This window comes from Lichenostomus cassidix, chromosome 14 (assembly GCF_008360975.1).
Source record: "Lichenostomus cassidix isolate B80296 chromosome 14, HeHo_3.0, whole genome shotgun sequence".
In the NCBI taxonomy this organism is placed as follows: domain Eukaryota; kingdom Metazoa; phylum Chordata; class Aves; order Passeriformes; family Meliphagidae; genus Lichenostomus; species Lichenostomus cassidix.
In genome coordinates, this window is record NC_139495.1 from 2,123,288 (window position 1) to 2,138,300 (window position 15,013).

A 15,013-nucleotide genomic window follows, 5' to 3' on the forward strand; every position below is an offset into this window, starting at 1 on the left:
GCAGGGAGGCGAATAACCTCCAGCTGTGCTGGCCCTGATGAGTAACTCATGAATGGTTCACACCTCTGTGAACAATCCTGGCCTGAGCCCCCATCCCAGCCATGCCCAGAGCCAGGCACTGGCAGTGACCTCATCCAGCAGCCCAAAACACAGTCCTGGGAAGTCCCAGGAAGCCCCCACTGCTTGTCCCCCTGAGGCTGCTCTGGCTGGGCTCTCCCTCCTCACCAAAACAGTGTTTGTCCCTTTCCCAGGAGGCCAATCCCAGCCACCATCCAAGGCTGCATCCCTCTTGAGGAGGCTGTTCAGGATGACCCCCTCAGTGACCCTTCTCTGTAGGTTTGGGGTTGAATTCCACACCTGAGACTTCATGACTTCCAGTCCTTTTCCAGATCCATTTTTGGGGCCAAATGCTGAAAGTGAGGTTCCACCACCAGCCTCCTGCATGTTTGTTTCCCATGAGAGCACAGTCCTGCTTCCTGACACAGGCAAGAGGCTTCTGCTCCCATTTGCCAGCCCCAAAACCCCAATACCAGACCCAACCAGCCATGCTGACCCCGAGGAGATGCAGCTCCACATCTGGAGCTCACCAACACCCCAAGGACCCTTTCATTGTCACGCTGAGCCCAGCGTGGCCAACAGGCTCTGCCTCTGCTCCTCCTGTAAATGTTTTCCTGCAGGTTTTGTGGGATGATGTGAGGCTCAGAGGGGTCTGATCCTCTCTCCTCAGCTACACCAGGGTGAAAATGGTGACACAAATCCCTCAGCGTGGGCTGAGATGTTGGTTTACACACAAAATCAGACGCTCAGGCGTCACCGACGTGGCCTCAGCTCCAGGAGGAAAGTGCTGACGCTGAGATCCTGTTATGGGGCCCTGACGTGGCACTTTCTAGCCCAGGATGTCGCTTCCTCTCCGGTGGGGCCTCAGTGGGGCTCCTGCTTCCTCGAGAGACATCCGGATCCCCGTTGGAAAGGACGATTCCATCCCCAGGCACACAGAGAGCTCCAGTGAGGGACTGCTGAGCCATGTGCCTGGATTTCTCCATTTGCAGCATCCCAGGAATGAACCTAACCCAGGCCATGCTGCATTCCCAACCCCAGCACCATGCTGTGCTGTGGGGCAGGATCCATCCCTCTCCCTGCTCTGGGAGTCAAGCCCTGGATGTGGAATTAGCCAGCTTGCTTTGCCCAGCTAGCACCATCCAGAGCCCCTCGGGAGGCAGAGCCAGGCTTGAGGCACCTTCTCCTCTCCCCTGAGCCATGGCACAGTGAGGAGCCACAGAGGAGCTGGGGAGCCCAGAGTGGATTCCATAACAAAGCTCCCTAGGCTGCAGCGGAAGGGGAAGAGGCTCCCCTCCCTCCTCTTCCTCCCTCCGGCGTGGGGATTTTGCAGCCAGGTAAACACAGGATGCTGATGAAACGGGGCTGGGCAGATTGGGCAACCCGGGAGACAGCAGGAGCTCCAATGCCTGGAATGGCTGTGCAGTCAGGAAAGGGCAATGCCACAGCCCCTGGCACATTCCTCTGCCTGTCCCCAGGGTCCTGGAACTCCCTGTGTGGAGGGAGAGGCAGCGTGGGCTGCTGGTCACACCCAGGGCAGGGTGATCTCCCACCCTCTGCTCCATGCCCTCGGGTGATCCAAGGGATCCCTTGGGATCTCCTCGCAGGCTGAGCTGAGCTCAGCTCCTTGCTCCAAAGTTCAAGCTTTGACACCCAATCATGTGGCACCTCCTGGGTCCCTCTGAGCACTGGGGACGTGCAGGGCAGAGGGATGAGGGGACAGATCCCCCAGGATCCCTCCCTGCCAGGCATCAGCTCACGGCTGGCGCAGAGAGGTGGGATGGGACACCCAGGGACCAGCTGAACAGCAGAATATTTGGCTCCCAACGCAGAAAAGGGGCTATAGACTGCTCTGGCATCAGCCCAGCCACTTCTGGAGTGCAGGTGCTGCTGTCACCCCCACAGTGACCACGTGTCCTCAGGCAGCAGCCGGGGACAGCGACCACAATGGGCCACCAGTGAGCAGAAGGGACCTGGACCCTGCGCAGGGAGCATGGCCGGGGCAGCAGGAGGGATTAGCGAGGGAAGGGATGTGATGTAGGAGGTGACAGGCAGAGATGACAAAGGGATTGCCTGCCTCATTAGGGCCCGAGTGGAGGGGCAGGTGGCGCTGTCCCCACTGTCCCCACTGTCCCCAATGTCCCCAGTGTCCCTCGGGGCACTGCTGCCATCTGCTGGCAGGATCCCATCCTGCTCCGGTCCTGAGTCTGGCCGCTGTCCCAGTGGGGACTCTCTGTGACCCCACTGTCCTGTGTCCCCTCCCAGGCACTGTGCGACCACGTGTGGCTCCAGCCTGGACACCCCAAGGTGCCCCCCAAGCCTTCCTGCTGCCCCAAGAAGCTGAACCCCAAAACTGCTCCCAGTGTCCACCTCTGGCACAGCTGATTGTCACCCCAATAAACCTGGGCTGCAGGTTTCTCCCACACCAACCCCTTCCAGTGCCCAGACACGTCCCCCCACCCTATTATTCCCCACCAGGGATGGCCTGGAATGGCCTTTGCATCGTCCAGTTTGGGCTGATGGACACAGGGACAGGATCAGGCCTTTGGCTGCAGCACGGGTTGAGCAGAGGCTCTGCTGGGCTGCTTTCCCCAGGGACTATCCATCTCCATCCTCCCCAAAGCTGCTGAGGGGCAGAGGAATTCCTCCCAAGATGATTTCCTGCTGCATTCCCATCCCCTGGGTCTCTCCAGGACGTGGGGATTTGCTGAGTCCCATCCTCCATGTGACAGGCCAGCACACACAGAGCCTCTTCCCACGACCTCCCCGACCTTCCCAGCCTTCCCAGCATCTCCGCTTTTGCTGGGACCAGCACATCCCAGGATAACCACTGGGGACTGTGACCTCATGGGTGTTGGGACACCCAAGGACACCCTACACATTCCTCACCACTTCCCACAGGCACTGAGAGCCTGGAAGTGGCCTCAGTGGGGTGTTACATGGCATTTGCTTTTTGGATACAGCCAGAAAGAGGGATTCAGGTATGGGAGAGGCAAATCACCCAGCCCATGTCCCCACAATGGCCCTACAAGTACCATGGCTCATCCCACCCCGGGCAGATGGCACTGGCATCCTGCTCCTGGCTGGAAAATGCCCAAATCCATGGGCAGGGACTGAGCTGCAGCTGTCCCTGGTTTAATTCCTCGCAGCAAAGCAAGGCAGTGTCTGGCGGATTTTCCATGCGCTTCATGCCCCAGCCCACACACAGGAAGGCTGAACAGCACCGGAGACCTTCCTGCTGGGAATGATCCCCGGCGGGTGAGCCCTGCAGACTCAGAGCCTGACGCCCACGCGAGCCGCAGGAAGTTTTAGTGCTCAGTTTTAGTCTAAAAGGGATTTTTATTCCCTAGCCCCGCGAAAGAAAACTGGGAAAAAATCAACCCCCTGCCAAGGGGCCCAAGAAGCCCAAGAAGCCAATATGAGTTGTGCTGACAGCTCGCTGTTCAGAGCTGAGACACGGAGTGTTCTCTCTGGATTGCAAAGAAACCAGGTGTGTTCATCCACCCACCTCCCTCCGCCTCCGCCGTTCCCACCTGCCGCGATTTTCTCGCTTCTGAAACAACCATTCCCACCTTTTGGCAGCTCAGCCCTCACAAGACACCAGAGATTCCCCCCATCGGCACCGCCTGTGCTCCCCAGACATCCTTCCCGCCATCCTCAGCCCGTGTCCAGCCCATCACCATCCTCTCCCATCCAAACCCCGGCCGCTGCCCACCACTCACCGCCGAGGAGATGCCAAATCCCGCCGCCACCCTTTAGCACCCCTGGCACCCGGGTGGGCTGGCACGGCTTCCCCCGCCTTCCCCGCACATCTGGGCTGCTGTGCCCGCGGCAGGGCCCTCGTGGTGCTCCGGCAGCGCTGACATCAGCGCGGTTTCCTGCCCGCCGGCGCCGCCGCACCGAGCGCTCAGCCCCGACCCCAGAGCCGTGCGGGGTGCGAGCCCCAGGCAGCCCCGGGAGCCCCGAACCGCCCCGCCACGGCCATGGAGTCGGTGGCTCTGTACAGCTTCCAGACCACGGAGAAGGACGAGCTGCCCTTCCAGAAAGGGGACACGCTGAAGGTACAGGGGACAGGGGTCACCAGCCAGGGGGGTTGGATGCTGTTGGTTTGGGGACAGAGTGGGCGCTTGGTGACACGGCGCTGTCGTTGTCCCTGATTTTATTGCTTTTGGGGCTTTCTGTGGGATAGAAGGAGCCAACCTCGAGGATTTTGGGGGGAGGAGCAGCATTCCCCAATGGTCTGTGCCACCAGGCGTGTCTCCAGAGGGGGACAACCCAGCTGGGACACGGCATGTGGCCTCCCTGGCCATCGGTGCCACCAGCTGTGCTCTATGGCAGTCCCCCGGGGGCTGGGACACATTTTCCCTGTCCGGGGGGCACTGGGGGTCACAGGGATCCGGCAGCAGGGAGCATGTACCCAAACACCCACCCAGGCCCTGGCGTTGGGATGGGCTCTTAGCTGCCTCCTGGGAATCCCAAAAACCTTCAGGGGGGCTCAGAACATCCCGGGGGGCTCAGAACATCCCAGGGGGGCTGCAGCCCTGCGATGGGAGTGAGGCACACACACCCTGCCCATTTCCTCATCCCTTTCACCTCCCTGGCACCTTGTAGCCCCCGGGGAGGGCGAGGACACAGCCCGGCTGTACCCCAGAACCCCAAACCCGCCATGCCATCCTGCCTCCCGCTGTGTTTTCCCCTCGCCCTGACCCGGGGTTTCAGATCCTGTTTGCACAGCTGTGCCGACCCAGGGCCCTGCGTGGGAGGCTGGAAAATGTTGTCACACGGAAATGGGTGTCAGCACCCACTGCCACTGTCCTGGAGGACAGGGGGACCTGGCTGATGTCCCAGCTACTCCTGGGACAGATTTCACCCTTTTCCCTGGGCAGGGGTTTGGGACACACCAGGGACCTTCTAGCACTGTACAGGTGACCCCAAACCCCCCCAGACTGTGTCACCATGGTCAGAGCCCCCTTTTCCCCGGGGGCTGGTGGGCGATGTGGGGTCTGGAGCAGCAATAGGGTCCCACTCAGCCCCTTTCACTCAGCCAGGCTGACGCTCCCCTGCTTCTCTCCCACCTCAGATCCTCAACATGGAGGATGACCAGAACTGGTACAAGGCTGAGCTGTTCGGCTGCGAGGGCTTTGTCCCCAAAAACTACATCAAGGTCAAGCCACACCCGTAAGTATGTGCCATCCCACCAGCCAGGCAGCAATCCCAACGGTGCATCCCAATTCCCAAAGGTCTGCCACCAGCCAGGGTAGCTCCACGAGTGGGGAAACTGAGTCACAGAGATAGGGTCTGCCTGCCAGGTCAGTCTGCCACAGCCCGAGGGGACAGGAGACAGCAGCACACCCACGCACCCCCCGAAAATCCAACTGTCACACCGAGCTGCCACTGAATAAATGATAACTGGGGAAGAACAAAGCGTTATGGGATTACGGCTGCATTAACCACAATCCTATTACCGTGTTATTAAAACCCAGCCTAATCCATCCCTGATTGAACCTGTGGTTTATGTATCATTAGCCCCCGGTAAATCACATTGAAATGCCGGAGCAAACGCGTGCGTTCGGGGCTGCCCGGGGCACATCCCACTGCTCCTCCAGTTTGGGATAACAGCCCGGGATGGGCGAGACACAGCCTCTTGCGTGCAGCACCGCGAGATGCTCTGTGCTAAACTGATCATTCACCAGGCAATTTTAACAGGTAGCAGGCGATCTCCATGGCCTGGGGATCCGAAATACCCGAAACAGCCTTGGCGGGGATGGGACAGGGGACTCTGCTCCCGCAGCTCCCTCCGGCCGCTGCCGGCAATGCAGGCAGGAAGGTTTCTCTTGGCACCGAAGGTTTTCCGCTCTCCACCTGCAAGGGCTGTTCCCACGAGGGGCAAAGGGACGCGGAGGAGGGGACAGGCAGCAAAGAGGGGGGGCGAGACTCGTGGTGTGACAGGCCAGGTGACAGGATGCGGTCGCGGCTGGCGGTGACGCTGCGCTCGCCGTGCGCGGATGGAGCAGAGCAACCGCAGCGCCCTGCGCTGCCCCCCCGAAAATGCCGTGATGAACCGGGCGGGGGAGGGAAGGGAGAAGCTGCCGGGGGAGGATCCCAGCCCTGCGTGGAGCCCGATGGACACCCCGCTCCGGGAATCTCGGTGCCTCCATCCCGCAGGGTGCGGGTGCGGCGCTGGGGTGTCCCCGGGTGTCTCCGCGCGGCTCAGCCGGTGTCCCCCGCAGGTGGTACGCGGGCAGGATCTCCCGACACCTGGCAGAGGAGCGGCTGCTCCAGCGCAACCACCTGGGAGCCTTCCTGATCCGCGACAGCGAGAGCGCCCCGGGGGAGTTCTCCCTCTCCGTCAGGTAAGTGGCTTTGGGACGCGCGGCGGGAGGGGAAGAGGTCCCTGCAGCTCCCGCTTTGGGGACCGAGGCATCGGGCCACCCTCGTGTGTGCTGGGGGAGCGCTGAGCACCCTGCCCTGTCCTGGCCACAGCCAAGGGACTGCGGAGCCGTGTCCCCAACACATCCCACCGTACGGGACATTCCCCTCCCTCCTCTCCTGCGCAGCTCCGTCTCCATCCCCGCTGCTCCCGCTCCCTGCCTGCACCGCTGCCTCGCTCGGGGTCCCTCAGCCCTAAACACAGCCATGGGGTGATGGCGGGGCTGAGACCGAGCGGGTCACAGCCCGGCGACACGGCCTGGGGGAGCAAGGTGCTCGGAGCATCCCCAGGGATGGAGGGCTGCAGCATCCCCGGGGCTGCACAACGGGCAGAGCCCGGCTCCGGGCACCTCACCCCTTCCCTGCCCCGGCCGGGGGAGCAGGAAGCGGCCCCAGGCCAGCCAGGCACTTTCTCACACTTTTAATCCCTAATTAAACGTTTCGGGAGGTTCTTGCCCGTAATGAAAGGGAGCCGCGCTCTGCCGTGCGTCACCAGCAGCGCGGCCGGGTCCTGCCTCTGCCCGGGGGCCTAGCAGTGCCCTGCGGGGTGGGCACCCCAACCTGCCACCCCAGGCACACCCTGTGGGGTGACAGTGAGGGAAATCCTGCCTGCCCCGCACTCCTGCAGCGCGGGGGTCTCCGGGAGCACCGGAGAGCTGGGAGCTCAATCCCAGCCTTTGCAGCCTCCTCCTGGCGTGTGCCGAGACCTGCAGCTCCCACCGCACCTTGCTCAGATGTGGCCCTGGACAAAGCCACCTGTCCTACACGTGGCTGGCACGCTGCCATCCCTGAGCCCAGGGGCTGTGCCACCAAGCCTTGGCTGCCTGTGGGATGAGCTGCAGCAGGTCTGTGGTTCAGAGCCAGGAATGTCCCCAGTGCCACTGTCACCCTCACCATGGCAGGAAGGGTGCAATGAGACCCCTGGGCTCACCCCAACCTTTTCAGCACCCCCAGGCTTTACCCACCTCAGGGGATGCTGCCAGCATCCCACAGCTGGGCTAACATCCATCTTCCTTCCACAGCTATGGGAAGAAAGTCCAGCACTTCAAGGTGCTCAGGGAGAGGAACGGCAAATATTTCCTCTGGGAGGAGAAGTTCAACTCCCTCAACGAGCTGGTGGATTTCTACAGGATGACCTCGATCTCCAAAGAGCAGCAGATTTTCCTGAGGGACGAGGACCAGACCCAGGAGGTACCGCCATGGATGGGGCCACGGGGTGATGATATGGCCGGTCCCAAACCCTTGCATGAGCCACCTCAAAGCTCAGTGTCCCTGCAGAGGGGGACAGGGACATCCCAGGTGCTCAGCTGGCACTTGGCCCTCAGCTTGAGGCAGTGAGGAGCAGGAGAGGGTGATGCCCAGGGCAGGTGGCAGAGCCTGAACAGCTCAGGACAGAGTGCAGCCATCCTGGGGCAAACTCCAGCAAAGCCAAGCCCTGGGGTTGTGGCAGTAGAGCTAGCAAAACTGGACCTTGGGAGCTGGGATGGGGATCTCCTGCACCCCTGATTGTGCCCTGCACCTGGGGCTGTCCCCAGCATTCCACTCTTCCCATGGCAGGATTTCCCTGGCTTCTCTCTCTCTTCAAAGCAGACACCCCAAGGCTGGTCCTCATCCCGTGGTGGCACAGTGTCTGTCACCCTGGGGACCTGGGCAGTGCTGTCCAGTGCCAGGGGGTTGGCAGATGGGGATCTCTCTCCTCCTGCCAACCGCTGCCCTCGACTTCCCTCCAGGTGAAGAGACCCCGATTCGTGCAAGCCCAGTTTGACTTCTCAGCCCACAAGAGCTGCCAGCTGCCCTTCCTCCGTGGGGACATCATCGAGGTCCTGGACTGTCCCGACCCCAACTGGTGGCAGGGGAAGATCTACGGCCGTGTTGGGCTCTTCCCCCGGAACTATGTCCACCCCATCCACAAGTGACCTTCACCACACCGCGAGTGACCAGGCAGGACCTGGGCTGCTGTCCCCACTCACCAGAGCTGCCTTGTGCCTGCACATGGACTGAGTGTCCCTTTGTCCCCAGGATGATGCCCATCCCAGTGCCAGCACGCTGGGTCCTTGTGCCACCTGGTCTGTGCTGGAGGTGGAGGCCAGGCTGGTGGGGATCCCCATCCAGGATGGATTCAGCACCCTGAAATAGCTGTGGCTCCCCCTGTTCCCCCAATCCTGAGAGCTCCATGACCCCCAGGAGGGAGCATGGAGTGTTCAACCACAGCCATAAAACTTTTCCAGAGCTACAATCCAATGGGATGCCAGCAACAGATGGGTTGAGCCCAAAACCCCAAACCTTGGCTCCTCTCCAGATCCCATGAGCAAAACCCCAGCTCCAGGGAGGGCTGCAGGCAGCACATCCTGGACACAGCTGGGAAAAATCCATAACATCCGTAATTCCACAGGGAAATTCCAGGACTCAGGGTACCAGGGAAGGCTGATCCAGGGGGATTCAGTCCTGTGGGTGCTGCTCATAGCTGCAAATTGTGGCGCTTTTTTATATGTTTTTTTATTTAGAGCCAGTAAAATGTGTTTGGGTGTTGCCCTTGGGTGCAGCTTCTCCTTTTCCAGCACTGCCAAGGTGGTTCCATCCCTCCATTCACGCAGCTGCTGCTTTACTGTGGTTTTGCTTCCCTGCAGCCCCCATTTCCCCACCCCAGTGCCTGTTCCAAACCCCTCCCAGGGATTTGCTGCCCCCACAAGTGCTCCACACACCTCACATTCCCTGGGATGCATTCAGGGTCTGCAACATCCAACTCACTGCACCAGTGGATTTAAACATCACATCCCAAACAAATAAAAACTACCACCCAAATCCTCATTTTTCCCCTCTCCAAGAACCTTTTCCCTACACCTGTCAGGGTGTTAGGCAAAATAAGCATAACCAAAAATATTGATACATATCAGGAGAATGGCGTTGATGTTACAGACACGCGTCCAGAACTGGGATTCTTTGGCATCCTTGAGGGCCACAGCTGGGGGTCCCACAGCCCTGGATGGTTGCTGGGTGTCCAGGCTGGCTGAACAGGAACCTGGCACAGAAATATGGTGAGTGTCAGGGACAGATGGCCCTGGGGACCAGCCATGTCCTGAGAGGTGGCACAGTCCTGGGGAAACTGAGGCACAGGGTGTCCATGCCATCCTGCTGCCTGTCACAGGCAGGGACTGAGAGGATGCCCCCCCTGCCTGACACCCCCAAGGACACACTCACCATCGGGGGCTCCCTGGGATGTGCCATACATGGAGAGCTGGGGGTTCTCCGGTGAGAGGGTCCACCAGGTGAGATTCTTCAGCTGGAATCCAGAGATTTGCTGGGAAAACCCTCCCGGGGCTGACCCCACCATGGGGACCCCCCAGCCGAGCTCGGGGGGCACAGAGTGACACCGACACCACTCACCTGCTCTGGGGACAGCGGTGGGGACAGCAGGCTGACCCCCATCACCACGGCAGCTGTGACAGAGGCCAGCAGCACGGCGAAGTGCAGGTAGTGGACGTCAGTGAGCAGCCTGGGCCGCTGGTCAGGGTCCCCGCAGAGGGGTATGGGGTAGGCCATCTCCAGCCCCATCCTCACCAGTCCAACTGCCAGCCCTGCCATCAGGCCCCAGAAAGCTCCCTGCAAAGCCAAGGCCCATGGGGGGTGGCTGGGGGGCAATGGTCACCCCACAGTGGGGACAAACCCCCTGGAGCTGCTCCCTCCAGCCAGCCCTGAGAGGCTGCAGTGGCCCCTGTGTGCTGGGCAATGGCCAAGCCCCGGTCCCCCCTTCAAGGGGATGTCCTGGGCCAGCTCTGTGCCACACTTGGTGGCCATGCACAGCAGCACCTGCCTTCCCCTGTTGTCACCAGACACCCCCAGCTCCCTGGGAACACCAGCCAGGCTTGGTCCTCTCCCCAGTATCACCTCTTCCCTTCCTCCCCCACCTCACTGTGTCCTTCGAGCATGGCAGACAGGAGGGTGTTGGTACCACCCATGTCCCCAAGCTGTCCCCAGGGCCACCTCAGCCGTGTACCTGCTCGTTAGCTCGGGGACAGAAGATAGCCAGGATGAAGACAGCAGTGACAGGAGGACCCAGGGAGCTGATGACAATCTGCATGTACACGAAGATCTGGCCACCACCAGAGCTCTGCAGGATGGGGATCCACACCACGCTGATGCCCACCAGCAGCACTGTGACCACCCTGTGAGGACAGCGAGGTGGGGCAGGTGACATTGCTGTCCCACCCACACCTCCCTGCACCCTCAGCATCTCTGTGGCTGTGGAGGATCCCTGAAATCCCACCCTCCTCTGAAGCACGAGGCATTGGCCAGACCCCAAATTTTGGGCCCAACCTGAGCAGGCAGCCTCGGCAAGACCCATCCCAAACTTCTGTATTTATAGCTCAGCCTGGCTTATTTACAGCTCCACAGAATTTCCTACATCTCCATCTGTTCCTCTCGAAAAGCAGAAGTAAGGAAAAATAAAAGAAAAATAAAGCCATGAAAGCAGCTCTAACTGGAAGTCCCACTGCTGCAGGAAGGAGAACCAACCTGAGCACAAAATGCACACCCTGATCCAAAGGGGAGGAGAAATCCCTCAGTTTGGAATATCTGTGAGCCACAGAGGACAGAATCAAAGAATGATGGAATGGTTTGGGTGGGAAGGGACCTTAAACCTCATCTTGTTCCACCCTCTGCCCTGGACAGGGACACTTTCCACTATCCCAGGCTGCTGAAAGCCCCATCCAACCTGTCGTGAGGCTAAAAGACCATGGAAAAGCAGGAGTGTGTGAGTGAGGCAGGAGCTGGGTGGCTGTGTGCTCCTGATCCGGGCAGAGAGTGGAGTGCAGCACCTGGCACAGCACGGGCTGGGGGAATTTGGGAAGGATCGGGTATTCCCATCCCCACACCATCACCGTGGCACGGATCAGCATCCAACACCAGCGGGAGTTTCCAGCCAGGCACCACGGCCACAGCAGGAGCTCAAACCTCCACGTCTGGGAACTGGGAGCTCTTTCCTCAGGGCTGGAATGAGATGATCTTCAAGGACCCTTCCAACCCAACCCACGATCCCAGGATGTGGCATCCCCACCAGGTGGGTCTGGGGGCAGTTGGGACCCCCCTGCCAACCACACCCCAACCCACCTTTCTCCATGCCGGCAGGGAAACCTCAAACTTGCAGCTTAAAGAGCTTTTTTCCCCTCTCCCAAGCGCATTTCCTTGGCTCTATCCCTGCGATCCGCAGCGTCCTGCTCGCACTAAGCACCCGACAATAAGGACCTTCCCCTGGATCCACCGCAGCAGCGACTCCCGCCCGAGGCGGGCAAAGCCCTTCGCAAACATTCATTATCCATCCTCGGGAAAGCTGTCCTGCCTTGTCACACCCATGTCACCGGCAGCCAAGCCAGTGCCAGGGAGGGGCTAAGCAGGCCCTGAGACACGCACCGCGCTTCCCAAGGGGGTTCGTGCGGGACCACCGTTCCCCGGGATCGCTGCTCATCCCCTTGGAGATGGAGGATGCCAAGAGACAGCTGCTCCTGCAGCCGCTGCTCCAGCCACCCTCGGCACAGCCCCGGCACAGCCCTGACCCAGATTCGCTCCTTGTTATTGTCTGTCCCCGCCGAGGACGCTCCTGGCCCCGTGGCACCGTGCCGGGGCATTCCGCAGCGCTGACTGCGCCGCCCCGAGCGCGGCACCGCGGGCGGGTTCGGGGCTCGCCGCCGGCACCGCCACCCCCGGGAGCAGCCGGGACATGTGCGGGCAGCCTCTGCCACCCTGCCGAGCTCCCCGTGCGCTCCGTGTGTCACCGCGGCCGGGAGCAGCCGCGGCTTCCCGGGGGAACGGGCGGGAGGCGACGGGGAGAGGCTGCACCGAACGCCCGTCTGCGTTTCCAGCGCTTTCATCCATAAAATAATCCCAGAGCTTGTTTTCCTTACATAAGGCAGGCCGAGTGGAGGCACTCTGCAGGCTGGACCGGCCCCGCCAGTCTCCCCGAAACCCCCGGTGTCCCCGACAGCCCCGGGCAGTACCTGCCCACGAGGAGCAGCTCCCGGTCACCAGCCCGCGGCCGCAGCTTCCTCCAGATGTCCATGGTGAAGAGGGTGCTGGTGCTGTTGAAGATGGAGGTCAGCGATGACATGAGCGCTGCCATCATCACCGCGATCATCAGACCCCGCAGGCCTGCGGAGGAGAGGGAGCGTCAGGGGGATGGGATGGGATGGGATGGGATGGGATGGGATGGGATGGGATGGGATGGGATGGGATGGGATGGGATGGGATGGGATGGGATGGGATGGCACCTACCCCTCTGCAGCCACACACTGGGATCTCCCCTGGGGCACTGATGGGGTTTGGGAATGCTCAGCTACACCCCAAGATGCTGGGACCGTCCTTGGGGTTCCCTCAACACAAACCCACCCAGACCATCCATGGGTTCCCCCCAAAATCCCAGCCCTGGCAGCAGCCCCAGGGTGAGGCAGAGCCCCCTGGAGATGGAGTCACCCCCTCCCACACCCACGTACCACTGGGCATCAGCTCGAGCACCAGCTTGGGGTAGGCGATGTTGGAGCAGCCCACAGCAGTCCCACACACACGGGTGCACTCCTCGGGGTCCACACAGGCCACGCTGTCTGGGGGACAGAGGTAAGTGACATCCTGAGACCCTCACAGGGCGAGGGTCAGCCCTTCACCCCCCTCATGCCCCCTCCCACTGGGCAGACGTTGACCCTTTGCCATGGCCACAATGCCCAGACCTTGGCAGGACCCCAGATGGAGAAGCAGGAAGAACATCCCACGTGGAAATCCACCTCTGCCTCCCCTACCTCATTCCCAGCACAGCAGAATCCAACCCACCCCTCACCTCCTGCTGCCCACGCCCAGCCCAGTGCTGGTTGGATCTACTCCCACATTAAATCCCGCGGCAGTGGCCCCGGGGGGATCTCCAGAGCCCCACCAGGACCTGGGACCACAACCGGAGGCAGCAGAGCCCTGGGGCAGGCACTGCCCATCCCCACACTGGGGCACCGTTGTGGCAATTTCCTGGGCATGGGCAGCACCAGCAGCTCCCGGGATTTGCGTGGCAGCAAGCCAGGACCATCAACACCCAATTATTTCTATGTCTCAACGAGCACTGAACCCTTTTTTTTTTAATTGTTATGCTCGTAAAATATTGAAATGGATGGAAATTAATGTCAGGCATAAATATGGATGGACTGCCTGGCTCTCCAGGCTGCATCCGCCCAGCTGGGAGCACGGGGGCGAGCAGGGGTGATGCTTGCACAGGAATGGGAGCTTTGTCCTGGTTCTCCTGCGTGGTGACAGCCACCAAAGCAGGGTACAACCCTCAGCCTCCTCGTTTGTCTCAAACACCAGCGGTGACACTTTGGGACTTTCCATAAAGGAGCGTGGGGCGCGATGGCAGCGCGACTCGGTTGTGGGCAGACCACAGGCCGTGCTCAGCACATCCCAAGGATGCCAAAAAGCCCAAGCTGGGCCGCCTTTCCCCTAGATCAGAGTCAGCGCTGGGGCTCTGGTGACTCTGTCCTGCAGCAGCTGTGAGCAAAGCTGCCATCAGCACTCTGTGCCTCAGTTTCCCCTCTGTAAAACACCACGTTGCGCACGGCTCCATGCAAATGGTTGGTGGCTGGAGGGTGGAAGATGTTCCAGAGGGCAAGGCAGTGTCTGGATGTTGTATTCCAGCTGAAATGGCCACCCCAGGCCTCAGCTCTACCAATGAACCCCTTGGTGGGACCTCAGAGTGAGTGGGAAGGAGGAACTCTGAGCAAGGAGCAGAGCCCAGCGTCATACCCCACTGCCTCACTTTTAGGCCCTCTGCTAAAAATGGAAAATTAATTAGGACCTTGTAATTAATGCTTCCACCTGCAGGAAAGGGGCTGTGCCTGCACTGGGAGCTGCCTGGCCAGCTGGATCCACCCAGGGACACCTGGAACGGTGAGGACCAACCTGCTTGGCCACAGCAGCCTGTGCGTGCAAACAGGGGCTGCACCCAATCCGGGGGCTAAATTCACCCCATGGGGGGAAGAAGCCACCAGGATCTGGAGCTGGGGGACCCAGGTGTCACCACTCTCATGAGGATCAGGTGATGCTCCACATGTGGGGTCTGCCACCCCAATCTGTCCCCACCAGCTGGCTCTGGGAGCTCTGGGAGCCAACACACACCACACGATGGCTGGGATGCAGCATTTGCCCCACATGCAATAAATCATTAGCTCACACACCCCGTGAAAGAGTCTGTAAATCTCCTGGCACAATAAAAACACCTGGAGAGAGGCGGCAGCAACCACACCACGCTCCTGCCACGCCACACACCCACACTGCACGCACCCATCTGGGCCATCTCCTGTCATACCCAAAGAGGTCCTGGCTCAGTGCTCACCTCTGTCCCATTTGCTGTCCCCATTGCCCCCAGCAGGGCTGGAATTTCACCTAAAACGCCCAGGTTTGGTTTCAGCTCCATCAGTCTCTGCTCCCTGGCCAGGCCACGGCGTGGGGAAGTCATCCCACCTCTGGAAAACCCCTGCAGGGTCAGCACAGCCTCTCCTCAAAG

The 15,013-nt window shown here is 60.7% G+C and overlaps 3 protein-coding genes across 3 annotated transcripts in view; 1 reads left to right on the forward strand and 2 right to left on the reverse strand.

Moving 5' to 3' along the window:
• Positions 1–3,799, reverse strand: part of EPN2 (epsin 2) — a 56,282-nt gene extending 52,483 nt beyond the window's left edge. Inside the window, exon 1 of the mRNA XM_085074390.1 lies at positions 3,780–3,799. The gene's annotated coding sequence lies outside the window, so the exon portion shown is untranslated. The remainder of the gene's footprint in view (positions 1–3,779) is intronic.
• Positions 3,800–3,874: 75 nt separating this feature from the next.
• Positions 3,875–9,015, forward strand: GRAP (GRB2 related adaptor protein). Its single transcript, XM_085074395.1, has 5 exons — positions 3,875–4,118; positions 5,138–5,235; positions 6,288–6,410; positions 7,509–7,677; positions 8,217–9,015. Exons 1-5 carry the CDS (start codon positions 4,041–4,043, stop codon positions 8,400–8,402), a joined length of 654 nt encoding a protein of 217 aa, XP_084930521.1. The 5' UTR covers positions 3,875–4,040; the 3' UTR covers positions 8,403–9,015.
• SLC5A10 (solute carrier family 5 member 10) overlaps positions 9,001–15,013 on the reverse strand; it is a 38,070-nt gene continuing 32,057 nt past the window's right edge. Inside the window, exons 10-15 of the mRNA XM_085074386.1 lie at positions 12,969–13,076; positions 12,477–12,627; positions 10,481–10,649; positions 9,871–10,086; positions 9,685–9,766; positions 9,001–9,505 (exon numbers count right to left, since the gene is read on the reverse strand). Coding sequence (XP_084930512.1) covers positions 9,339–9,505; positions 9,685–9,766; positions 9,871–10,086; positions 10,481–10,649; positions 12,477–12,627; positions 12,969–13,076 — 893 coding nt within the window. The 3' untranslated portion in view covers positions 9,001–9,338. The remainder of the gene's footprint in view (positions 9,506–9,684; positions 9,767–9,870; positions 10,087–10,480; positions 10,650–12,476; positions 12,628–12,968; positions 13,077–15,013) is intronic.

Bases quoted from the DNA above. Each gene is read 5' to 3' on its own strand.
- GRAP (XM_085074395.1), top strand. From the start codon at position 4,041: ATGGAGTCGGTGGCTCTGTACAGCTTCCAGACCACGGAGAAGGACGAG. The intron at 5,236-6,287 runs GTAAGTATGTGC...TGTCCCCCGCAG, and splicing joins ATCAAGGTCAAGCCACACCC to GTGGTACGCGGGCAGGATCT. The intron at 7,678-8,216 runs GTACCGCCATGG...ACTTCCCTCCAG, and splicing joins ACGAGGACCAGACCCAGGAG to GTGAAGAGACCCCGATTCGT.